This window comes from Bombus vosnesenskii, unplaced genomic scaffold (assembly GCF_011952255.1).
Source record: "Bombus vosnesenskii isolate JDL3184/JDL3185 unplaced genomic scaffold, Bvos_JDL3184-5_v1.1 scf7180000013265, whole genome shotgun sequence".
Taxonomy (NCBI): Eukaryota; Metazoa; Arthropoda; class Insecta; order Hymenoptera; family Apidae; genus Bombus; species Bombus vosnesenskii.
The window spans coordinates 2,429,100-2,455,670 of record NW_022882925.1 but is presented as its reverse complement, the minus strand read 5'-3'; the positions used below and the strand labels follow the sequence as shown (position 1 = coordinate 2,455,670).

The 26,571-nt window shown below is 41.0% G+C and overlaps 1 protein-coding gene across 4 annotated transcripts in view; it reads right to left on the bottom strand.

Moving 5' to 3' along the window:
- Positions 1 to 26,571, bottom strand: part of LOC117243443 — a 122,714-nt gene that overhangs the window by 42,940 nt on the left and 53,203 nt on the right. For all 4 annotated transcript variants that reach the window (XM_033510946.1, XM_033510945.1, XM_033510947.1 and 1 more), the window contains one exon: positions 965 to 1,383. In XM_033510946.1, the coding sequence (XP_033366837.1) occupies positions 965 to 1,383 (419 nt within the window). The remainder of the gene's footprint in view (positions 1 to 964; positions 1,384 to 26,571) is intronic.

Below are 26,571 nucleotides of genomic sequence, written 5' to 3'. Positions count from 1 at the left end.
ATCAACAGGCCCGGTGTCCACGAGGTCTACTATAATCGATCTACGTCTTCGAGTCACGAGTTAAGCTCGATTCACAGTGGGTTAAGTATGAATAACTACACCAAACTATCTTGTTTCTTCATAAAATTATACATAGAGCGATAAAAATAATCGGCTCGTTCTATTATTTTCCTGATCTTTAGTGCATCACATTATTTCTGTCTATAATTAAATAAGCTACGTTGAGCAAACGAAAAGCGCTTTATCGTTTGTGTGAAATTTAATGAACAAATATTTTTCTTCGTTATTTGGCTAATTTATTTTTATTATATTTTGCTTATTTCCTTTTCACGTTTGTAACCATTAGATACTTCATTCTCAAATTTTGAAATACTTTACTGATGGAAAATGTAGTATCAAAATTTAAATATACTAAAATGTATATACTAACACATATGTGAGGTATAATATTTTTCACTGAATTTTAAAAATAACTTTTCCACTTTTCATTAAGCTTCGAAGAAAATTCTGAAGAAATTTAAAAGATTACCATTTACCAAAAATTCCACCATAAATGGGTTTCTTGAAAAAGAAATAAACATACTAAATTTAGAAAGGAATTTTGCCAATTTTCATTACATTTAAGAAAGACATTTTTAAAGATCCCATTTACGAAAACTTCCACTGTGAACGTGCCGTCTTTTAAAACGAACAAACATGATAAATTTGAAAAGGAATTTCTCCAATTTTCATTACATTTAAAAACAAATTTTAAAGATTTCATTTACGAAAGAAATCTCACTGTGAACGTGTTGCTCTCGGAAAATATCCGCGGCGACGAGCACGATGCGAAGGAAAAGAAGGAAAAAGGAAACGAAACAATCCATTTCCGTCGCGAGGGCGGAGAGAGAGCAGGGGACACGGCGAAACGCTCCGCGGGAGATGAAAGGGACCCTCGTCTAATTAATTTGTTCGACTGACTCACCCTCGGCTCTTCAGGTTCCTCCCTCCTGACGTTCTGGAAAAGGACGCTGCCGATCTGAACTTGAAGATTTTGCTGCAACAACTGCGCCAATTGCGGATTCTGCGACAGAATCGCTGGATTTTGTTGCAATAGTTGAGCAACTGCCGGATTCTGCACTAAGATCTGGCTGAGGGGTGTGTTAGCCATCGCGTGAAGCGATTGATGCTGCTGTTGCTGTTGTTGATTCGATTCTTGTTGCTGATGCTGCTGCTGTTGCTGTTGTAAGTTTGGTGAATTGGCATTCGAAGTCTGACAGGATTGAGACAGGTTGCTAGGGGGTGGATTGTGTCGCGGTGGGCTTTGGGGGGTGTGCGGAGGCGTCGGAGGACTTCCCGGCGCCATTGACGATGCATCCTTTTCCTCTTTCACTTTCACCTTCCCTGTAACAAAAATTTGCATCATTTGATTGGCATAAATTTCATAATACTATTAATTCGGATAGTGTATTTAATTGTTCATTATTTATCATTATTGCTTCTTATGATTAAGATCAGTTGATATCACTTTGAAAACTTCTTCGAGGATAAATATAAATTAAAAAGTTTCACTCTTAAATGTTAATGTCACTTTGATAAGTATAAATATGAATCGATTAGTGCATTAACCCTGCTGCGGTCCACTTATTTTTATGTCCCAGTCTCATTCTGTTTTTTTAAATACATCGTTTCAGAAAAGATTCTCGCATAAAATTGAGAAGAAGTATGATGGACGACACTTTCCTCAAACTTGACAAACTTGTTAACTGTAGAAAAGCACGACAAATCGAAAATGATCCAAAAGAACGCAGTAAGGTTAACAGATTCTATAAGATCTTCCGTAGAGGTCCAAACGTTCTTCTTTCACCTATCGGATTGGCTCTTCGACCTGCTTTCGGTGACACCTCGAAGAGACTGACAGAGCGACCTGTATTTTCCAAGATTCTGGAAAGCAAGGTGGGGAACGGGCCTGTCGATTGGTCGAAAGCCGGAACATGGATCAACGAATAGAAACGCGACGACTTTGTGGAGGTAAAAAAGTGACTGAGGGGAAGTTTTTTGCCGGTTGAAGCTGAGAGTCGTGAAATTGAGACGTCTCGATAGTGAAAAAGCCGCAATCGACTGCAGGAAGCAGGTACATCTGCTGATTCCCTCAGTTACGAATTTTCATACCCCTCCAGATACTTTCAAATTGCATTTAAACGACAGTTATAGTACCTTTTAAAATATATCTTTTATTTAAATAGTTTTCTTCTGTGTTTCTGCTCTGTTTCATATCCCTAAAATTATTACAATTTTTCCAAACATCATTATTTCGTACTTTATTGGTGTAATTTCTTTTCCAAAGCGTTCTTTCGTTGTTTTCCATTGTTAGAATTCTGAACACTTTCATGTTGTACCATACAAAGATATCTATTCCTTCTTCTATTCTGCCATATCCTAATATGAAAGACTAACAGTATTGCAAAAATGTTGCTACTATTTTTCCTGTAGTTCGCGCTTTTGAAAATCCATTTAATAATAATTCCATAATTCCTGTCAAAAATTATTCAATTTTTTGGAAAAATAATTGTTTACAAATTCCCAGTTATTAATAAGATAGTTGGCGATCGAAATCCTGGGCAAAGACAGCTGAATGACTGCTCGTTCTTTCCCAAAGAGAAGACAAACGAAGACAGCGCATCCCAAGGAGGGTTTAAATCGATGGAAGGAGTTAGGGCAGCGTTTAATACCCCCGGGTGAGAAGTCTGCGATTCAGGTAGATCCAACAGGGTTTATTCGCACCGAGGAGGATCCATGAGAACATCAAACTAAGACTAGGAAATTTTTACCTGCAGCTTTCGACCTGGCCAGTCGATCTCGTGGCCGCGAAACGAGGAAGAAAGTGAACCAGGTGAACCAAAAGAAAAAAAGGAGATTGGAAAACTCTGAAAAGGGCTTTAAAATTCCGTGAGACCCCCTTCTGCTCGAATCGATAACGTCTATCGAAATTACGCAACCCCTTAAGCTTCATCTCTACCATCCCTTATTTCGTTTCTTTTATATCGCTTCTAGGATTTTCCTTCTCTACGATTTTTACCACGGGACGATCCTAGAGTCGTTTAACGAGACGGATATGCGGTTCCGTCGTCGACATCGATGAAAAATGACTATTCTCCGAGATAATTTAGGAGACTGGCGCGGACGTGTGGGAAAATACTTCGGAATTATTTTTAGGGTCCCGGCGGATTGACTGGCTTTTTTAATTGAATGGAATGTTATTTTAGTATTCCTTTTTTTAAAAATCAAAGGTGAAAGGTAAAAAAAAAAAAATAACTTTTCATCGGCTTTACATTTGTGAAAAAGTTAACATGGTATTTAACCTTCAATCATAGACAATTCCGGATTGAATTTTTATTTTATTTCCATGTTCAAACGAAGAATTTTAATATATATATATTCTGAAAGAATGATTTTTTTTTCATTGCCATAATCAAATGGAGAATCTTAAGAGTGTCAATATTGATTCAATATGTACCTTGAATTTTAGAAAATTTATAAATATAAATGATATATTGATACTAAATGCAAATTGGTATTTCTAAATTCACTAAATATCATAACAAGTATTATGCTTTGAATATTTTATATAATTTTTGGTACTGTGCGAATCCTGTGCATATTTCACATTCTTGAATTTTTCATGAATGCATACTTTTTATAATATAAATACTGAAATATATGACAAAGGAACATCTGTAGCTAAGAATCGTGGAACTTTTAAAAATTAAACAGACAAAGCTTCTTATTGCTTTCTTACTTATTGATATCTGAACCTTAAAAAAATATACAAGGTGTATCTTGCGGTTGTAGGCGATAAAAAAGGAGCGACTTGGAATGATTTCGTACACGTTTCAACGGTAAATGGATTTCTACGAGGGGATACTCCTGAAGAATCGCATGCACGCTCGCGTTATGCTTGTATCCCGAGCCGGATCCTTAAATTGACTCGATTTTTAAGGTCCAACCCGAAGAGGAGGTTGCGCCGCGGGGATCCTGTGTTTCTTTTCCTTTCGCGACGTTCTCCCTTTCATCTTTGCTCCACATATCGTCTTGGCCAGCCGATTGATAAAAATCAAGCGTAAGAAAAAAAAAGAAAGAATGCCCGAGAAAAATGGCAAAGGGGGTTGAGGGTGGCGGTGAAATCGAAACGTCCAAGAAAATAATTGACGCAGTTAACGACTTAAGAAGAAGATTTATAAATCGAAACATTATATATACACTTGGAAGAAACATGATTGCACGTCGACCCATTATTTGAAATTTTGATTACATCTTAAAGATTTATAGATGTTGATGATTTTCAAGACGGTAAATGTATACTTACGACTCAAAAGTATCTGGACACTTGTCCGTAATATAACGTAGAAGTTGGAAATAAGAACGATGTACTGATAAATGATTACATTTACAATGAATCGCTGTTTTCTGATAAAATAATACATCGATCAAAGATTTCATTATTACACTATATATTACTACTGATAGATATCGTTGAAGGATATTAATTATTTAATTCAACAGTTCAAACGAATCGATTCAACGAATACTTCCACTATTGACTGTATGTATTTTTATTAAGTATACGACACTGCTTGTAAAAGTATTAATTTCATGCTAGCAGAATGTAATTTCTCGAATCAAATAACAATGCGAAACAAACGCGGAACGAAGAACCATGACGATGACATCTGACCCGCTTACCCTTGCACGAACATACCAAAGAAAAAAAAAAAGAGGAAAAACACGAAAAATCTTCCGGATCGTGTGCACCCATTTTTACGAGATACTTAAGCCTTTAAACGAAAGCTGGCTCCTCTCCGATTTCCGAATTCGCCGGAGAGAAATCGGTTAACCCCCGATCGACGTCTGGGGTCGCGCGATTTTTCTCAGGGGTTAAATCGACCGTGGCCCCCAAAAACTCGCGTTTTTTCCCCCTTCATCCACTCCACGAGTTCGCAGGTAGCCGCAGCTACCTGCAACACGCGCGTACGTCCGCCAGTAACCCGGAAAAGAATCCAGTAAAGAAAAAAAAAAAGAAAAAACGGGGGAAAAAGGTGGAATAAAATAAAAGGCAGAAAGGGAGGTGAGCGCCGAGCGGAGAAAGGGAGAGATTACGCAGGAAACGTCGGAAAGGGGAAGGAAAACACGTAGTAGCTGGCCCTTACAGCTCGAAGAAACCCTCTTTTCTCTCTCGTCTTCTTCGTCTCTGTTCCTTTCACGCGGCCTCTGTCGCGCTCTCTAGGGTGCAGGGGGTAAGAAAACAGGGTAAAAGTGAGTTAATAGTCGGTAAAACGGTATTCACCCCGTGACCCGACGGGGTTACCGGCTCCTTTAGGGCTGAGCCTCTTTTTTTCTTCCTTCTCTTTTCTCACTGTCGTGAGTTCCTCTTCCGGAAAGGGGTCGTGAACGGGACACGCCGGAGGGGTGGAAAGGGATCATCGTTCCGTTTCGTAACGGGAAATGGAAAACCGAGACACGAGACACTCCTTTCGTTGAGAAATCTGAGTAATCGTTCCGGGTGCGATGGTTCGTCGAGTACCTCGCAAGGGACTTTGAGTATTTTTTTCTGGGCAAACTCTCGCATAGCAGCGTGAGAGAAAATGGTGAAATTTTAGAGATTCGCGAGTTATCGGTCAATCTACCAGCAGTCGGATTTCCTGAGAATTTAACGATTTTTTCCTTTTTTTTTTTTTTTTTTTGATATAACGACTCACGATAGAAAAGTCATATCATTATATTATGTGTGCTGGATGAAACATCTTGGAAACTTCGTTAACATTGTAGCGAGGCAAACTATCGCGGTTTTCTTAATAAAGTTTGAAACGAATCCAAAAATATATGGTAGAAGTAACACGATATGAAATATGATTTTTAATGTGTTTCTTATCTGTCCGGCGTAAAGGATTGAACGAAAGTTGAGAAGTAAATACGAGCGGTATAAGAGAACGGGGAAAGGGTTAACGAACGGACGTAATAAAGCGTGTGAACAGTAAATCGAAGACTCTCCGTGGGAAGTGGAGACGCGACGTTGGCCGATCGCGAAATCCGTGTCGCGATTTCCACGTATGCACGTTAGGCATGCGTAACGCGAGGAACACTATAAACGCTCGCGTGTTTCATTACACGACGATACGCACGAAATTCGATTCTAATGGGAAACAAGAAAGCCGAGAGGCCGCGGCCACTCGTAATCCGACGTCCTGGCGCGTTTCAAATACCTAAATCACGAATAACGACGCGATTCCTCGTAAAACGGAGTGGCCTGGCTCTCGACAGAGATCGCGCCGGACTTATCGCTAATTGCGATATTACCGCGGGGACAACGATCGTTTTTCGCGCGAGCCATCGAAACGCGAGGATTTCACGCGTTCCTGGAATGCGTCGCATAAAATTCCACGACCCTGTTTATCGGCTGAGTGTCCTCCCTTTTCCTTCTTCTTCTCTTTGCAACAGTCGCGCTCAAAACGGCACGCGGTATCTTGGCGATCTAACAGTTGGAAGAATAGCGGATTGAGACATTTTTATCTGTTCGATAAAACGTCACTCAGGCAGAAAATCTTAATGATGACGGTTGGAATTCAAGAATCGGGGATTTGGATCGGGAAACGATGGATAGTCTTCGATCATCGAATTGGTACCATATCGGGAATTTCATTCTTCTAAGTATAACACGATTTTACATCGTGTGGACACCATGGGAAAAGATGCGGCCAGTCTACCTACGTCGAGTTTTAAATTTTGCTGCTACTCGGTGATTAAAAATATTTCGATATTTCTCTTCGGTTGGGAATAAGATTTGTTAAATCGAAAGACATCTTATACCGAACCAATGGTATAATATGACAATCAATATCTTCGAAACGTTTAAGAAACTGACGAACGTATACATATATTTAATACCAAAATCAGATAAAAAGGAAGAAACTGGAGATGCAGAATTAACTCATTGAATTTTGCAATAATTTTAATTAACTGCACGAAGTGTATTTACCGAAGCATATTTATGTAAATATGTCGTAGCTGTACATTTTCAATTCTGTTCAAATCTTCGATTTTCGCTCTGTTTCATATTTTTGATACTTAAAAGTCCCTGTCCCGTCCTTTTGTGTTTTTCATATTAGTTTCATATTAGTAGGAAGACCTAATATTTTGCACGAGATCAATCGTTAAATGATTTAACGCAGTTTTTAAAGGACGCTCTAGAATGCTTGATAGATTGAAAAATAGAAAGATACATTTTTATCGTGGATGTTTTTCTCGGGTTTCGAACGCCTCCCAGCTGTACGTTTTCGAGACGCGGGTATGGTACGGGCGAAGAACCGGCTGCGAGAGGCTTTAATGACGGCAGTCGATTCGCCTCGGTCGATATATCGTCGTCGGCGATGACGAGCCGATGGAGAATCGACGATTTATGAGGGAGATTCGTCCGAGGCCGACTTTTCCATCGCGATCCTCGCGGGCCTCGTGTGCAACTCTTTGATGGATCGAGTCTTTTATCGCGCGACCTTGAACCCTCAACAGGTGTCGGTACCTGGCCACCTCGAATCGATTTTCATTTTTCCTAGCCGCGAAATTATTGGATTATATCCCCCTTGGCTTTCGCCTAACAAATGAACCGTCCATTAAGGCGTTCCAACCTCACCGCGCGCTTTTTCAGCTTCCATGACGACCGATCTCTTTCTCTTTTCATGCTCCATCTTCGGATTTCGATGCTCTTAATAAAAGAGTTGGAAAAATTCATCAACGTTGAAATATTAGCATTGCTCTTCCTACGAACAAGATTAATGTTACTACGTTCGTGTTTCTGTAATTGTTCACAAGTCTCCTCAATTTGAGACAAGTATAAAAGAATCGTTGATACGCAGAATTTCCTATCTTAAGCGTACGTCAAAGTTCTCCTCGGAACGTTACAAAAATCGTTGCTTGGTAAATGCTAGAAAGTAGAATCGTGACACGAAAAAATCGAGCATCGGAGCAGGGTTGAACGATAATCGACGAAATGTAGGTAGAAAATTAAAAAATAGTTTAAAAATAGCTTAAAGATACTTCACAACCAAATTTAGCGAATTACAAGACCTACGAGACAAATTACTAAGGCCGACTCAAATATCCTGCTCACTCGAATAACCCTAACTCACCCTCCTATAGGAACATCGCGGTAGATTAGAAGACGACCAAATCATAGAAGCCTCATCCTGCTGAAGGGACTGAACCACGAAAGGCAAACTAGAACCTTGGGGTTCTCGGTTTCGCGCGATGCCGATCTCGCGAGATTCCCTGGCAGAAAAATCGCCACGGGGAGCGAGAGCCGCGTTCGAATTAATGAGCCATCTGCGTAATTTTTTAAGCGTAGGCCTCGCAGCGGCTTGCGAAAAACGAGGATTCGTCGGGGGCCGGGTGTAACGTTTCCCAAATTTTAATATTTGACCGTGGCGAAGAGGGAGAGAGGAGATGCGTCAGCGGCATGGCGGGGGCAGGGGGTGTAAAAAGAACGGATAGGAAGAAAGAGACGGATGTTCGTGGAGAGGTAGAATAGATAGGACGTGCGAAGGCAAGGAAAGGAGGGTAGAAGAAGCGGAGCTGGGGCGAGATAAAGACCGAAGGGCCCCGCGGGGCCCATTTTTAACACCTAACAGAAGTCAAGATGCCCGGCCGTGATTAGCGTTCCGCCGGGCCACGATGGGGCCTCGGACATTATCCTGTGAGAAATTGGCGGCCGTTCGTTCCTTTGTTCCAGGCGATTTTTTATTGACTCAAATTCTGAAAAAAACACCCGGGTGGAAGGCGAGCAAGCAGCAGCGCGGCCAACACACGAGGACGAACACGAGGGGATGAGAAAGAGGAAAGTGGGGGGCAACAGGGATATGCCGGTTTAGAATCCCGCGGTGCCCCACGAAACGCGACGGTGTGGGAGGCGACGTCCACCGGGATCAGCTGCAGAGATAGAAGGGAGAAAAGGGGATGAGGGGAGACGGGCCAACAGAGAAATATAAAGACGGAAAGACACCGCGGAACGGGGCACAGGGGGAGAGAGAGAAAGAGGGAGAGAGAGAGAAAAAAGGGGCAGCGAACAACTGGCTACGGTCGAAGCCAGAGCTGCGCTCATTTTTTCTCGCGACCGAACCCGAAAACCCTTTTATGCCCACCCAAGATTAATTATCCGCCGTACTCGAAAAATGAAACGGCCATGAACAAAGAGGAGCCGCGCCGAACCGTGCCAGAAAACGCAGCCTCTGTCCTCCCGCTCGTTCGAGACCACTCTTTCTCTCTCCCTTTCTCTCTCACTCTCTCTCTCTCTCTCTCTCTCTCGTCGTCGTCGTCGTCGTCGTCGTTCGATACGCGCCATTAAATTGGAAGGTAAACGATTTTCGCTTAATTATTGACCGAGACTTGACCCTTTTGTTGTTCATTAAAATGGCAATAGTAACAATTGTGACGAGAGTCTTGGCAAAGGAAAGTCGTGTTATGCGAAGTTTGTACAGAGACGAGAATGGAAGTACAGGATACCGAGATTTCAATTAATGATTGGATATTAAGGAAAGATTGCAGCAGACAGATACGACGAGCGCAGTTTCGTTGATTTCCTGATTTTGATGTTGTTCAGTGGTTAAAAGAGCGCACTTTCATATGGCGCGCTTAAAAAGGGGAACAATCTTTCCGGTGCAAAGATATGTCTTTTAGCAATAGGCGACAGATGCATGGGATTTTGTCGGAAAACAGGATGCAATCACATAACTTGATCGACGAATTAAAACTGAAATGCGAATGAAACATTGCGGCGAGACATTCATAGAGATTAGCTCAATGTTCACAATGCTTATAATGAACGTTCATTTTTACGAAATACCTATAAATCAGCGAAGAATGTCGCAAAGAATATTCTACACAATAGTTGGCGATTAATTATCATTTAGCTGAATCATTATCGAATCATTAGAACGAAGTATATTATGCTACAGCAATAGAGCGAAGAGCCTACTGAAAATAATTTCAACCCCTAAATAAAAACTAAATTCATTTAAAAAACAAAATTACTCGTAACGCATAAATATAATGTAGAACGGAACAAAGAACAAATATTCGCGAGTCGAAATTCACGCAGCGTTTGCTATTCGAGAAGGAATTCTGCGATACAGCGCGGAATAACGTAATCTCCTGTTTCTTCATCGACATGAGAGGAACGGCCGTGACTCTGCGCAGGCAAAATGCAGCCGGGGGGCGTGGATAGAAGGGGGTTAAGGAAAAAGGGGGTAGGAGCTCGTTAGACCGAAAAATTCCACCGGGCCCGATTTGAATATCGCATAATGTCGAATTAATGCCGGAAATTCGACTCGGTGGGGCCCCTCGCGACGCGGTAATGGGTGGGGGCCCCGAAATTTCGTGGCGACCCCCATAAAGCTGTTTCGCGTATGGAAAACGTGCCAGGGCAATAAGTCTCCCTTCTCTCTCTTCCCATCCTCGTCTTCCCCTTTCCACCACGATATGACACTCTTAAAACGGATTTAAAACGCAGAAACCCGAACGTTCGAGGCGCGAGACTCGTTCTTCTACTTTTTCCTCCGACGAGATAAGGGTGTTACTTAAACGACCGAGATATTTCAACCGTAAATGGACCGTGATGTGACTATATTTTGCGCATGGTTGTTGTAAACGTTGAAATCAACGAGATTATTGGCTAAATCAATTTGATTTTGCTGATAAGTTATCGTTTCTAACAAATTATTATTACTAGGCTGCGGATTTTTATTCGTGGGAAATTTGAACGTGCAATTATGTGCCGAATGCACGTAGTATGTAGAAATATACAATCCAGTGTATAGTACTCGTTATAACACATAGTAACATCATTTTTCAACTGGATTTCATTTTTCTAATCGCATATCTTCGTAGAAATACGGATGTGTATAAATATCTTCTATCTGATTATTAGCAATAACAACGATTCAGCAGCACTGTTCATTAAAATATTGTCTGACGTGATAATTACATGAAACTTCGACTTATCGAAGCTACTTTTAAACGATCTACATCTTTGCACGTTGTTTTCATATTAAAATCAGAAAATCAACAAAAATTACGTTTTTCTCGCGTGATTTGCACATGGCTGCTTCTTGAAATACAGCCACGTGTACGTGATTTTGTATTTGGCAATGTAGAAAGCTATTATTCTATGAAATATGTTTGCGTGCACAAAATGTGGTATTTGAAGATGTAGGGGGGTATTATTCTATGAAATATGACTATATTATAGAACGTGGTTATCAAAATATTGTTTCACGAAAATCTGGCCTGCTTAATAATCCTCAGGGGCCTGATTTGGGTTCTTCGGGGCCTGTCGAGGCTTTTCTGCTTTTTTCTAGAGCATCATGGGAGGGGGAGGGGGGAGGGCGCTCTTCTCTCGTTCTACTCTTATTTTATCCGAGGTCGGGTCCCATCCGCGCGTCCTTTCTTTTTGCTTGACATAATTTAAAATTTATGAGTTCGAGAATCGGTTATGCGCGGCCTCCGCTTGCTCGGCTCACTTTTACCATCCCCCTTCCACGTCCCTGCACCCCATTCCGCCATCCCACCCCCGTCGAACCGGCGAGGTTTCGCCGCAGAATTTGAATATTAAGATTAGACTAGCTTTAATGCCGTTCCACTCTGTATTCGGCTCACCGATACACCGAGGATTCCTCGCGAAAACGTTTTCATAAACTACTATCCATCGCCATCCTCTGCTTTGCCTTATTTGCACATCGTTCACTCCAGCGGACAAGTGTTGACTATTGGAAACATCCGAGTTCGAGATTTGCAAACTTTCCAACTTTCAAATTCGAGGCATTCAAGGATAATTCCTTTTGTCTCAGAGCCAATGGGAGACACGTCATTAGATGTTCTTTTATTGAAAGTTGAAAAAGAAAAGAATTTTAGTTTTTAAAAAAAATTCTCAGAAAAAAGAATTTACTTCTTTAAGTAGTCTTCTTCGATATTCAAGCATAGGATATTTGGAAATTTAACATTGAAGATTTCTCGGAATAAATTATTTTACAGCCAACGGCAGACGCGTTGGGTAATTTCTTTTTTCTTTCGGAAATTAAAGAGAATTCAATACGGAAATTTTGAATTGAAGAAGCTTGAGAATAAATTATTTCTAGCACGAGACACGTCATACGATATTCTTATATACGAAATTGAAGAAGGATTTCGATACGTAGCCTCTTTCCATGTGTTCCTCTCTATCATGCAAATTGACTATCGAATCGCGGATTCGTCGAAAAGCGGCGATTGTTTTTGAGGTGAAGATTAGGTGGGCATCGGAAAGAGAGAAGTTCATTAAGATCGTTGAAGCCACAGTCACCGTATTAGGTTCGACAAACTGGTTTTCGCGGGTCTTTTCTGTACCCTGCATCATCCGGCGTATCGGGATCGAATAAGAGAGCCATGCGACTTTGCATGGCCCTTAACCCTTTGTTTGAACACGTGCAACTAAGATTACGTGAAATTTCCCTTCGATCAACGAATTTTCGATGCTTAATCGTCTTTTAATCCTTTGAGGCTTTATGTCGAAGTATACTTTCCATCTCATTCAATTCTTTTTAATTTCAACACACGAACCACGTTCTTCTATGCATAAATAAAATTGAAATGCACAAAAGGCAATTTTTCTATGCAACGAAAAGGAAATTTAAATGATAAACGATAAAACAGTACATCGTGATATTAAGAAACGAAATTATATTTGATAAGTCAACGAATACGTACAATATACAGTGAGTAGGTAAAGTAAGTAAAAATAAGGGTGTTATATACCTAAGCATAGATCATTCAAAGCTTCATTACGAGCTCACCACACCCTCATTATCGAAGAACAGATGATTGTTATCAACGTAGTACAAAAATTACCAATACCAATACGGTACCAATCTAAAACTTTCCTTTGACTGTGAAAGTATAAAAAACTTCACAGAAACTGTAACCAAGTTTCGAAAGCAGATTATTAAATAGGAAACAATAAACATAACTCTGATCATAGAGGGTTAATCGATTGCTACTTTATAGTGAAATTTTTAAAAGCGCCTCAATGGTCTGTCGACTTCTAAAAACGAACGCCTACGTTGTCGCATGATGAAAGTGAACGATAGTGTCGACACAGGAAAACGAAGGGCCAGAGAGCCGCGTTAACCTAATCCGGAATGATCGTGCCAATTCTAGCGGGCTCTAGAAAATGATATAGAAAGGATCGGGAGGAGGCGGCCGATTTAAATATAATCGGTGATCCCATTGTTTCCGTTCGATTCTAAAACCGTGGCGCGTGACCGCTAATTTGCCAATTGCCTGTAATAAATAGTTGGCAAATGCCTGGCGAAATTTTGTGCAATCGCCAAGTAAAAAAGCGTGTCACGCGTGTCATTGTGACCGTTCTCACGGAATGCACGAAGAAATCTTCGCCCGATCGATCGTTCCGTGTGTAATGCTCGTCGATCATCGATCGCTCAACAGGCACTTTTCACCAGGACTGTACGCAACACTGGCCATGTGTTTTCGAGTCTAGCACGCACTCCTACGAAACGGGCGACACGTCTGCGTTCTTATTTCCCCTTTCTGTTTGGTGGAGGCGAATTTTGCCGGAGAAACGGGCCGCTTCAATCCCGAGTGATTCGTAATTACCGGCCACGTCAACAAACAGACACGAAAATTTTATCGTCTGAATGACTTTCCACGGCAGTCTGAGAAAATATACAACGCTACAAACGTTCGTTCTATCGTGTTCGAAGGAAGAGAAGAAGAGAATTGGAGCTCGGAGATTATTTCGATCTTCTTAGAATCTGATTGTGCATACGACACAAGTTCATTTACACCGTTGGCTATAAATGTTAAAAAGACACAGATTTCAAGTTCGTGGAGCAATCACAGCCGAAATTCCAATAAATAAATCTTACTGTATATTTTACGTTGTAAGACACAGATATTAAGGACAGAAGGTAACGGATTTATGTTAAAATAATCAGAAAATAAAAAATAGTGAACTAGTCAGTAGTCTACTGAGTATCCTTAGATTTGTTTAATACTTATAGCGTATTTGAACTCATGGCAAATTCATACAATAGAAGTTTACGAAATTGTCCCACTACCAATTATTTTATCACGCGATAAAACTTCCTGTTAAGTCAAACGTATTCAATGCAAAACAGTCCAGTCAATCGAGCGTCAATTAATATTTCTAACAAACGATTTTCGAATGAACTTTCCACTGTAATCGAACGACAAGGTTACTCTCTAAATTATCCCAATACGAAAGACGTTTACGCAGTAGAAAGCAAAAATGAAGCAAGTTGCTCGCTTCACAACATCAATCGTTTCGTCACACATTAATCGAGCCAACGGACTAAAAACCAACGATCCACGATAATTTCAATAATCGCCGATATCCGTCGAGAGACCACCGTCAGAAAAAGCTCGACAACCTTTCTGCCCTGGCCTAGAGGCTGCGCAAACACTTCCCCCGATCCGGGTCTGACAACGCAGAAGGGTTAGCATTACTCATCCAGAAGCATCGTGGTCGCGCGCTGTGTCCTCTTCCCCTGCATTAACATTATCTATCAAAGAGCAGAAGACACCGAGCGAAAGAGAGAAAGATATGAAGAAGAAGGCCGCAGAAGAAGCGTCAGGTTGCCTGGTACACACGCATACCATAACGTTTCCTCGAAAAAAGGGGGCAGAAACTACGTCGAAATCCTGGTGCTGTCGTTGTCCTCGTCCGGAACGAGGATCGGTCTGCTGGGCAGAAAACGGACAGAGAAAGAGAGAAAGAGAGAGCCAAGCAAAGATTCTCCTCGGCTAGGAATGCCTGCTGATGGATTGGTCATCCGTGATTAATTTGACAAGCTGACTTTCTGGTTTTCGGAGACTGACAAGGGGCAGCAGGGGCCTCCGCGCCGCGGGGCCTAATGGGCCCTCTCGTTTTCTCTCTTTCTCTAACGTGGGACGTGTTCAGGTCTCCCTATCTCGGGCCACGAATCGATGAGTCCAGCCAGTGGGATTGTTTGAAAAATTAATCGACCCTCCGCGCCGGCCCTCCGTGGAAACGCTAATGGACACGGTCGTCTTTTCTATCGTTTATGAAGCCCGTTGACCCGACACGTTTCGCCCATGGGATAACGAGGATCGCGCTCTCCCTCCGCCAGAAATGTCGCGGATAATGGCAACATCTTATTAATCTCTTTCCCTGCTTTTTTCAATTCAACGTGTTTACCAAGGATCCGATTTCTGTTACCGGCCTCTGCATGTTATTAGGAGAAATCACGATGCAAAATTGTGTAAAAGTATCATTTAGAGACTAGGAAAATTAATAAACAAGCTACACAACAAATAAATTGAAATCGAAAGGGCGTGACATTTTGAAACTTTTTTATCGAGAAAAAAAATGGTTAGTTAAATTACTAGAAATTATAACGCCCTGGTGGAATTACAACGAGCGTACATTAAATAAAAAAGACGTAAAAGTACGGAGACACATGAAACATGTTGATTTCCTGACAGTTAACAAACCTTTAATTGCTTTATTTCTTTAATGTCGGTTCCCTTTTCCCAAGGAGCACAAAGCGTGAATTTTATAGCCGCCTCTTTGCACCTTATTGATCGTGACACGCGAGACCACTTTATCTTTACGAATACCGGTTTTCTTTCTAGTCGATCTTTTACGCGAATGAAGAAAAGCAAAGACAGATTGAAATTCCAGAAACAAGATCTACTTCGATACAAGTGTTCAAATACCTTTGCCAATAACTGCATGCTTTATACATTTTGCCAATAGTTTCCTTCTCACAAACAAATAAATGAATGAAAATACGATAATAAATGAACAAAAAAATCTTTACCTTCGTCTAGATATACTCGCATTTCGCTACACTCTTCTGCTTTTTGATCGTAAATCACAGCTGCAACGATTTTTATCGTCTCGTTTCGTCGAATCCTTGATAACGTAATCATCGACGATCGATCGGCGGTGTATTCGCGTCGAGCAAGCAGATAAGCATCGACAGAGGTGTCTAAGCTCAGCCGTGGAACGCGTTTCACGCGAAAATCAAGCAACTCTCTATCTCGAGCCGATCTATCGAGGATCTGGAAGAACCTGTCCGCCGCGCTTCACTGATTTACGCGGGAGTTCGCATGCGTACGAAGAACGTGGAAACGCGATCGTATACAAAAGATGGGGTGGAGTTCTGTCGGATAAGATCTGGGCAAAATGCGGAGAAAGATCGCCACGAGCCATGTAAACCGGGGATGAAGCTAAAATAGCGAACGAGTGGAGGAAAAAGCCAAGAAAGTTTTATACGCAAGTTAGTTGATCTCGTGGAATACTCCTTCAATCGGGACGCTTAGAACCAAAACGAAAGTTTTGGAATTTTTTAACTGAGCACAGAAATGGTTGCTTGTATGAGGAAAAATGACGTCGTAAGTAGCGTTGTATGAAAAGATTATTTGCTATGAATAAATATAAATTGTATGATAGTATCATTTAGGATGTGGAAAAACTAATTGCTAAGCGAATTATAGAAATCAGAATTATGTGTAGACAATTGATATAACTTAGTATCGCTTAGAAGCTGTAGAACTATAGAAATAAATCGAAGGCAAAGAAACACAGACATCACAAATTGTTTTCTCTATATTCGATAATCTACAACGTGAAAGATGACACTCGTTAAGAATATGGTCTGTAGTATACATTATATCAAAGAGAAAATATGTACAACGTAATACAAACACGATTGATTCTGAATAGCAGAAAAATATCTCTGGTTCCAGATATATCAATTATTATTTACAGAGAGTTCCAAGTCAATGTAGTTTCGTTAAATGCAACCATGTGATATTTTTATTATTATCATGTTTTATTAAAAATTCCAAAACGAACGCAACGATATGTACAGCGAGTGTATAAGAAGAGAATATTCGCTGGAGAAGCAATAAAAATATTTACATCGCGTTTCGAGTGAGGTCGGAGGAAGAGGAAGACACGGAGGAGTGATCGACGCTGGACCGGAATTAAACAAATAATCTCCCCCGTGCTGGAACCAGGGAATCCGTTATGGCACCAAAGTGCGCCCCGGTAAAAAGGATCCCATTGAATTCTAAATTTAAACGAATGTCCGAGTGTCAGCGGGCTGACATGACGGGCAAAATAAACAAGATGCCGGGTGGAGTAGAAAAAAAGAAGAGAAAAACGAGAGAGGCGGGAATCGTGGAGAGTGAAAAACCCCGGGCGCGGTCTGATATTCGTTTTCATCTTTCATCGTTCAACGCCCATTGACCTCGATGATCGTGTTAATTTCGCTAGAGAAAAAGAGGACGAACGGCAGCGGGGCCCTCGCTTTTTTCCCTCGTTTTATGGAAAGTTGTTAATTTGACAAAAAGTCGGACAATTGACGGTAATTCTACATCCTTCGTCTTTTGTTCGTTCGCTCGGAGTACTCGCGCAAAAGTTAAAATCGGCCAGAGAGTACAAAAATTGAACAGTTGCTCGATTCTCCACGATCTTGAGATAAAACCAACTGATTGCTTGGTTAATCTCCGAGCAATTCTCTCGCGTTAGAACGAGAACGATTCGAGTGAAACGTCAAGTATTTTGCATTTCGTATTTTGCATTTCGTCACACATACAACGATTATTTAATATTTATTTCACGTAAGCAGCTGAAAGTATGTATTTTTCGTACGTACTTATACGATATTGCAAAATTGGACTAATATCGTTAATGAAATTTGACAAGTCGGAAATTGTTAATACGAATTGTTAATACCGAGAAATTTAGCGCTAAAACGAATGAAATTTTCTATGTAATTTTGTAGACAAAGCTTTACAAATTATTGTAAAATTATAAAAGGGAAGTTTGCAACCCTCGTCGGTTCACTGATATTATGAGTTAACAAATTATTGCGTAAAACAGTCCAGAAATAGAAAAAAGAGAAATCTTGACGATAAAGAAAGAATTATTTTCTGAATCGTTCATTCTCAATTCTTCGTCGTTTTATTACACCGTCAAAGAGTTAAATTTCATTACGCCAGAAATGCAGGAAATCGTGACGATAAAGAAATCGTTCATTCTCAAACCGCCGTTTCATCGTCGTTTTATTACACTGTGAAGAGCTTGAGATCTACCGAATCCTACTGTAATTCCACGAAACCAAGAATTCTCACGAGAAGCACAAGCAGAAAAACAATTCGACTAGAAATGGCCGTACCATCCTCAATAAGACCTCTTTCTCTGTTAGTCTCTGACTCAGAACTTAATTGACGAACAGAAAAAGAAGATTCAATTAACCCGGAAGCGGACATCACCAATAGACTCGACCAGAAGACGAATCACACGCGTTCCTCTCCTTCACGTTGGCAACGTTTCGATTTTTCCATAAACATCGCGGATGTTATCGAGCACGTAACGAAGAAAAGCAGGAGATGCAAATGTATATACAAGAAGGAAGGCCTCACGTGTTCAACAGAAGCAGGCCTAGTTCGGGACGTGGCTCGTAAAGGCTTTCATAAAAGCTTCCATAAAACGTTCCGCGATTCCAGTTGACGTCTCCGTGAATTCCTCCGGTTTCCTTCGACTCGCCGCGCGTTGAAATTCCAACACATTAGACCGCACTTGTCACTGTTTCCCGTCGTTTGGAGGAATGATTGATCGTTGCACGACCAAAGCCAATATATCGATTTATTATTCGGTGTTTCTAACAAGCTTTTGGAGTATTAATATCTGTTTGATCATATTAGTAATCGTTTATATATGTTGGCGATTGGAAAGTTGAAATAGACGGAATGTAGATTCTGGCTGGGGACAGATAGATTGCGGATTTGTACGCATTTAGAAATTTTAAAGTGCAAGAATGTATACATATATATAGGCGAAAATAAATAGAAATAAGTAGAGATAAGAGCAGGATAATGTTATATTTCCAATGATAGTGGGATATTTGTATTAAGATTGCGTAAAAAAGTATGAATTTGCATAATGGAAACACTTCTCTTGTTGATTTCAAAAACGGGCCACGCGTGCATTTCGTAACGATTAACGTGTTAGAAATGTCTCTTGAGAAACTCAGTCACATTATCTGAACCTAGGAATCTAACGAACAGATAGTGAACATTTATACAAATTCCTATATGATTACGAGTAAGGTAATACAAATTTTCAGGTTCACCTGAATCAAGATTTGTTCCACCTACGAAATACGGTACGGGTGCCTTACTCTGTGGACATTGTGCGCATTCTGCAAATTTTTGCGTCTTTAAATTCGCCATGAATGCACAGTAGATATTGCGATCAGTTAATAACCTTCTCAGTTTGCAAGCGTGGAATGTTCCACTACGTGATTTCATCGTTTCTAAACTTAATTTAAACGACGCGAAACACCACAGAATATACCCTTTACTCTCTTCCAGGTGACCATGGTACTGCGGAAAATTCGCAGAAAATCAGCCAAGTAGTTACAGTCGAACTACCATCACTAACGTTAACTATCCTCGCGATAATTCCAGTTTGCCATGGCAAACGAATTAAATTCGACTCTGGTGGGGGTAATAATGGGCCACGTGGGCCACAGTCTCGCGATTATTCCGAAATCCTTCTTTGTGAAACGGTAGATAAGGGTTAACGTATTTCGGCCTCTCGAGAAGCGCACGGTCCCTCTTCTCCTGTTCGTTTTTTCTTCTTTCACAATAATGCAGAATTCGTTGAAGGTTATGAGAGAGAAAGAGAAAGAGAGAGAGAGAGAGAGAGTGAAGGGATTCAACAGGTCGCCGATCCCAAAGGTTCTCGACACCTCCTGTCATCCGGACCAGGGTCCCTTTTGTCTCCCAACGAAGAAGGAGCTCCGATTTCGATCTCGTGGCAGACCTACATCGCGCTATTCCTCGGTACATACTCTACCTACGTGCTCAAGTGGCCTACACGTGGAGACATAAAAGCTCGTAACCAGAACGATCTCCCCCTTCCGTTTATGCCGCTGATCCAGGGCCCACCAGAGTCTCGAATTAAATCGGAAGCGATTCGTAACGCTCGTTGAAAAGCGAGCCAGCTGATTTCGAGTTTTCTCCGGTTCTTCTACGCATCTGGTGAATTTCGTCGTGTTTTATTCATATTTTTTTAACTGAAAGGGTTTCGTTCGTAATAGACGTTCTTAACCGAACGTTGTCAATGAAAGATCGTAATGAAAAGTTCTCAGTGAAAGTTGTCGATTGAAAGTATTTTTGTTAGATAGCGGACTGACTAATCGTTAATACGCTTAGCGCGGTATATTCGTAATTAGAATAAATTGAGTGTTTTTACGAGAAATTGGGAGTATAGAAATGCAAATTGTAGCTATTTGAAGCAAAGAACAAGTTATGATATATAGTAGGTGAGACCAACCTGTATTCAGATTCCATATCTTCGTGAAATTGTAACATTCACAGTCTAATTATAATTAATATTTAATGCAAATGCTAGCACACTAACGCTCCTTCTTCTATGCTATTCTTCCTCTAGCAATTTACATCTGTTATATATCGGCTTCAAAGCAAAAGCGTGACATCTGTACAACAAACTTTGTATACTTCGTCATCGCTGAACAAACCTCTTGTCGAAGTTCGAAACTCTGTCAACCTCGAATGGAACTTCCCAAACTCGTCAAGTGCCAGTCTCAATTTCATCGTCCAACACACCAATCCAACGCGTCTCTCAATTTTGACGAATTCAAAATGTGGAACGCTGTATTACGCATCGATGAATCATTTTCCACTTCATTCGTTGTACATTTTCCCGAGTAATAGCGATCCAAAAGGTGCGCACAAAAATCTCCTAAGTACATTGTGTCCCAACAGGTGTCCAAAAGCCTTCTCGTGGCGGGATATCATTTTCAACAACAGAACGACCGAAGAAAGAATCGCGTTATCAGTTAATGAATCTTCTCCCCGTCGAAATGAGCGCTGGTCGGACCTCGGGTTCAGTCTCGTCCGAGAGAGTCTCTCTCTCTTCTCTCGTGGGCCCCGACAATAGGAGCGTCCGACGAATTTCGAAAAGAGGCAAAATAAAAAATGATCCTTCGGGGGCCGTAGCGGAGGAAGAGAAGGCGATCGAAGCGAAACAACGACAGAAGGAACGAAAGGAAGAGCTTTCTCTCTCTCTCTCTCTCTCTCTCTTTCTCTCTCCTTGGCCGCCTGCATGCCTTGCTCGCCGTCCGTCCGACTGTCTGTCTTCTCTTTTCATCCTTGCTGCCTTTTATCCGGCTGGAATGATTAATGGGTTCACGGAGGCATCGCTGTCCTCCACCCCACTGTGCCCTGAGACTAGCACCAGCAACAGCACACGCGGCTTTTCTGCTTTTCTTCGCGCCGGATTACCCCGTCCCTGCCCGCTTCGCTCCTCTAACATGATTCAACCGTTGCTGGTTGTTCGCTCACGCACCCCCGAAATAAATAGCGCGATAAATATGCCGGTTTAACACGTTCATTTCGCTATTGAAACGCACGAAGAAGCATCAGTTCTATCCTCTCTTGGACCACATGACCCGATATAAATTTTTTATTTCGATAGATGTTATTAAAGTACAGGTCAGTCTTCGAGTATTTGGTTCTAGTTGCATTCAATAGACCTAAATCTTACTTTTCACTTACTTTCTCGTGTACTTCACGCCTTTGAAGTATTATGAAATCGTAAAGGAGGAGATCGCCGAAGGCATTCAGACGCGAAGAGCAAGCGAGCAGAATGGTAAGGTTAACCACCCTACTGGGGTGGACGAATTGTTTAGTTTCAATCCAGGAAAAAATTTATAGCGTTTGAAGGAAATTAATGAGGCGTAATAAAATAATCTTGCAGTTATTTTGCAAGTTGATGAACTCAGTGTAATTCACGTCGCTATAATTCTCAATTCTTCCCTCCATGTCTGAATTGAACTAGAGAAATAATGCAACTTCAGGGGTGAATAGTCATAATTTAATACGTATATCTCAAAGTATTTAGGTTGGAATGATCTATAGATCGATCAATAGTCGATGTTCACTTTATCGTTCTTTGCCTCGCGATTCAACTCGTCACGGTTCTTTCATAGAGGGAACTTTTTCCCTCGTTTCTTTTTCTTTCTTCGTCGGAGATAGCAAAGGATCTTTTCTCTAACTAATTATTAGAATTATTACGTAAACTCGCGCGCGTTTTCTAGGTTAACGTGAATGGTTAATGTATTCCTGACGGAAGAAATGGATACGCGGCGTATTCGAGGGAACGTCAAGGTTCATAGAAAAGACGGACGTCTGAAGAGGCAGAAGAAACCACGGTGTTCCTTTTTCCTTCGTCTCTCTACCGGCAAGCCGATTCACCGCGGCGACACGCGGTTTCTGTTCGAGTCGCTTTTACATGATAAATTATGCCCGATTTTTTCCGTATCAATCCCTAAGATACAACGCAAGAGGTAGTCTTTTGTTCCATCGTGTGCCTGTGTGTAGGTGGCGAAACTTGTGGGAGACGAAACATCGAAGAAGATGAAGAAAAGTCAAAGGGATTCTCGCCGGATCTCGCCTTCGATGTTACGCTCGTTCTCGTTTTAAATTTCATTCGAATCGTTCAAGTTATCTTAACTGAAGCAACTTGACATCGTTTTACCGCTGTGAACCCGTTACTTATTTGACTGGGAACATCCTTTCGAGTTTCTATTCTTCTTCGCGTTAATCTTTAATTAATCGCGTTAATAAATTTCTATTGGCCGGTTGAAGTGAAATTTGACAGATAGCAAATGAAAAATATAAACGTACTGTATAGATTTTCTGATTTTCATGCTACTTGATGTATGTCGAGGGATACATTTTAATATGAAATATGCGGAAAATAGAAAAAGAAATAGGTGATACATCTACTGGCCTTTATAAAAGAAGCAACAACGTAATTAACACTATGACAGTTATTTAGGACGATGGTAAAAATATGTATTTAATCTCAAATTCAAATAAGAAGTGGTCTTCTCATCGTTTCGCGTTTCGTTCATTAGAAAAGACGCTTACAGAGATAGAAAACTTGCGAGGTTAGAATTATTTTTGAATTAAATTTCAATTAGGCATAGGTTAAGTGTAATCGCCGAATTATCAAATCTAACATTTCGTGTTTTAGTTTCATCTACTCTGTCCGTGATACCAGCCAAGTTTCATCTTCGTCGCTAACTGCCACTCGAAACAACATCCGGTATTTGAATCTAACGAATTCAATGATTCTAGGTCGTTCGCTAAATTATTTAAATTCAAATTTCCGAGAATATTCTTGAACGATGACTGACAAGCGTAGTTTCTCGACAGAAATTAATTTCTTTTCCTCTTCTTCTTCTCACAGGTTGGTTCTGTTGCTTCGAGGTTAATCCTCAATCTCTAATCTTGTTACCGGCTCTTGATGAAGAAATAACGCGTGACAGTGCTTCCATTTGCCACACTCTCGAAGATTCTCAAGCGAGAAGAAAGGATAAGAGTAGATGTGTGTCAGCAAAGATTCCCAATTCCTGACGAAAAGGAGAAGGAGAAGGGAACATACTCTGGTGACGAGTTACGAGGCATGTCGCATTCGATTTCACGCGGTCAGTTTTCTGGTAATTGGCAGGATGGCGTCGTACAACGGACCGTGAATTTAATCGAATACGACGAAAGATTATTCTCAAACCGGATGGGACAATGGGACGATACAAAGAAAGAGTCAATCGACGCGATATACGATATACTCGATCGACCAATAATGGACAGTCCTTCTACGTACATCGATGTAAGATTAACTTACATAATGTATGAATATTATGATGGAAGGTTTACGATTGAAACGATGAGTCATAGCCGAAGAATTTTCACCAAGTGTTAGAATTCGACAATCGACGCCACTTTTAACCTACACCTCTCGTGTCATCTATAAAATAAATTTCGTGATTGATAGACTGTACATGTTCAGGCGTTTGAAGGGAATTTAAAAGTACGAGAATTAATTCACGTAATGTTCAAAAATATGTGCGATAAAAAATGTATAAAATATCCATATTCTACTGACCAACGAAAACGTTGGTAGTGTTTCATTGATAGAAAGGAGGCGCAATAGCTAACGAGATTTAATTATTTATACCATTATAACAAACTATTACCAATGCATTCGTATAAATAATCTAATTATCGAGAGTTTGTACTTATAAATACATAATGATAATAAATTGTGTACAGATGGAATATTGCATTGTGGTATCTATCACGCAATAGATTGCACATGTTTATACAAATTTAGACTTTGAAAAATATCACTGCAGAAATAGAATCTAAGCGGAGATTTCTTCTATCGTGGAAGATATTATAAACAGTATTTCACGTCGCGTGTTTCATGTATCTTTTTTCCTATTAGCCGCATTCTCTACATTTATGCGCCTTTCAATTTTCCATCTAACCAAGAAAAATGCCGATGGCGTTTCATTGATACAAAGAAGACGCAGTAACCAGTTGCGTCTTTGCGAATGAAGAAAACTCAATTCGCCAGGAAGACGTTAATCTGGCAAGGACTTCGGCTATGAATCAATCAGCTCTGGCAGAAGGTAATTCAAAAACTCGACGGCTAGTATCTTCGAGGCAAAAGCCGGACGAAGAATAGCGAAATTGACTCGTTAGTCGGCGGCGTGGACGAGGGCGCGCGCGCGTGCGCTCCAACTCGCTCGCTCGCGCGTCAAGCCGAGGCGTACATACAATACACACCGCGAGGAATTCGTGAGACTGTCAACCCACGCGAGACGCGCGGCAACGGGAAACGATGACGCTGGCTGATCTCAAAGGCATCCATCGATCGCGAGGCAGTCAACGGTTCGCGCAGTCCGACCGACTTTATGAGTTATAAGTCGGCCATCTTGCGAGAGCCATCGCATATTCACGTGCGCGCATATGCGATGCACTGGCAATATGTAAGTGCCACATTCTGTTCTGGTGCATACGTACAGTCTAATCTAAAAACTAGTCTGCCCGCCGGTCGTCACTTCCCTCGTTGCTAATAATTTTCAGCGGCCTAGGAAACTGCAGCGACTGTTACCGTTTCTTTCGCCAACATTTCGATTCTTCGATCATTCGGTATCGGAGCGTTCGACTTGAGAAAGTTGAATACAATTAGAACGGATGGAACACGAACGAACCACGTACCAGAGTGACTGTTTTACTCGTTGTTCTTTTCAAACGGAGGGAACATCTCTCGAACAATTGAAGCAATAAATTGTATTCAGCGTTTTATTAAGAACAGAACATCTCGTTCTTCGGCGCAAGAAACATCCTGCCTATACATATACGGGAATTTAATATAAAAAGTACTATAAAGGGCAATTTGAAAGATCGTAAGTCGATACTACGAGAGCCATTAAATTATCTAAAATGCTCTAAATTATATAGTAAGTATAATTGCGACTTCTCCATTCAACCGGTTGATACGACTATAAATAATGAAAAGAAAAGACCTCTCTTGCGTAACCGCACCGAGTTGCTAAGATAAGATCTATTTAAAATTCGAATTATTTAGATCAGGTTCAAAGTTGTCGGAATAAGAAGAAGAATCATCGAGAAGGAAAAATTGCCAATTAGAGTGAGATGCAGTCATTTCGAATTAGAAACGCTATTTAGATTATGCCCAAAGTTGTGAGCCAAGGAAGAAGAACTGCGCCAACTTCGATTATGGGACAACGAAATTGTACAAACAAATTTTACAAGCTCTCCTATTTGGCGTAAAATTGTACGAGACAAGTTTACACCCTACGATTCCCAATTTGTCAATTCGTCAATATCATCAGTTTCTAAATAATAGCGCAGGAGATCGGTTTAATAACAAAAGCAGTCGATTCTTTCTCGATCGATCAGAGTGGTTTCGCGGTAACCTCGTTTCACTTAAGAATCTATCGGAGAGAATAACCAGCCGTATAATCGATAAGCCCGGTTACGATAACAGAAACAATGAATCTCCATAGTTGAATTAATCTGACCAAGCTAATTTCACGTTAACGCCGAGTTTTCCTTTTTCTCTGACGGGCGATAAAACGACGTTAAAAGAGCCGAGGTCGTGAATACCATGCGTTTGAATAAAATTGATTTTCCGCCAAGTACGATCACGAATGCCAGCCAGTTACAGTTGTCAATTGTTCGTAGCCCAACCCCGAATTCGATGCCAACCAATCGTCCAACGTGCGACAGTTGCCTCGACTAACGATTTCGTCGAACACCGAGAGCGCCTTTAATTTCTCTTCAGCGAAGAGTGCGAAGTCCTGCCGCGAATAATAACGATTCGTGGAACCTGACGCGACCACCATCGATGCTCTTCCAAACCGATGGTATTTCGTGGGATCCTTGAAAATCGAGGATCCAACCGTTTTATCCTTTCGCTCTCTCTCTTTCTCTCTTCAGCTTCGAGCACCGCCCACGCGTTAATAGCCTCTAGCTGAAGCTTGTACGGCGAACGACAAGTTCTAGTTTGTTCTCGCAAGACGGTCGTTAACAACTGTTAACCTGCTTACTTCTAATTGCTCGCTAGGTGAGTCTTGGATAGAAATAAATGTA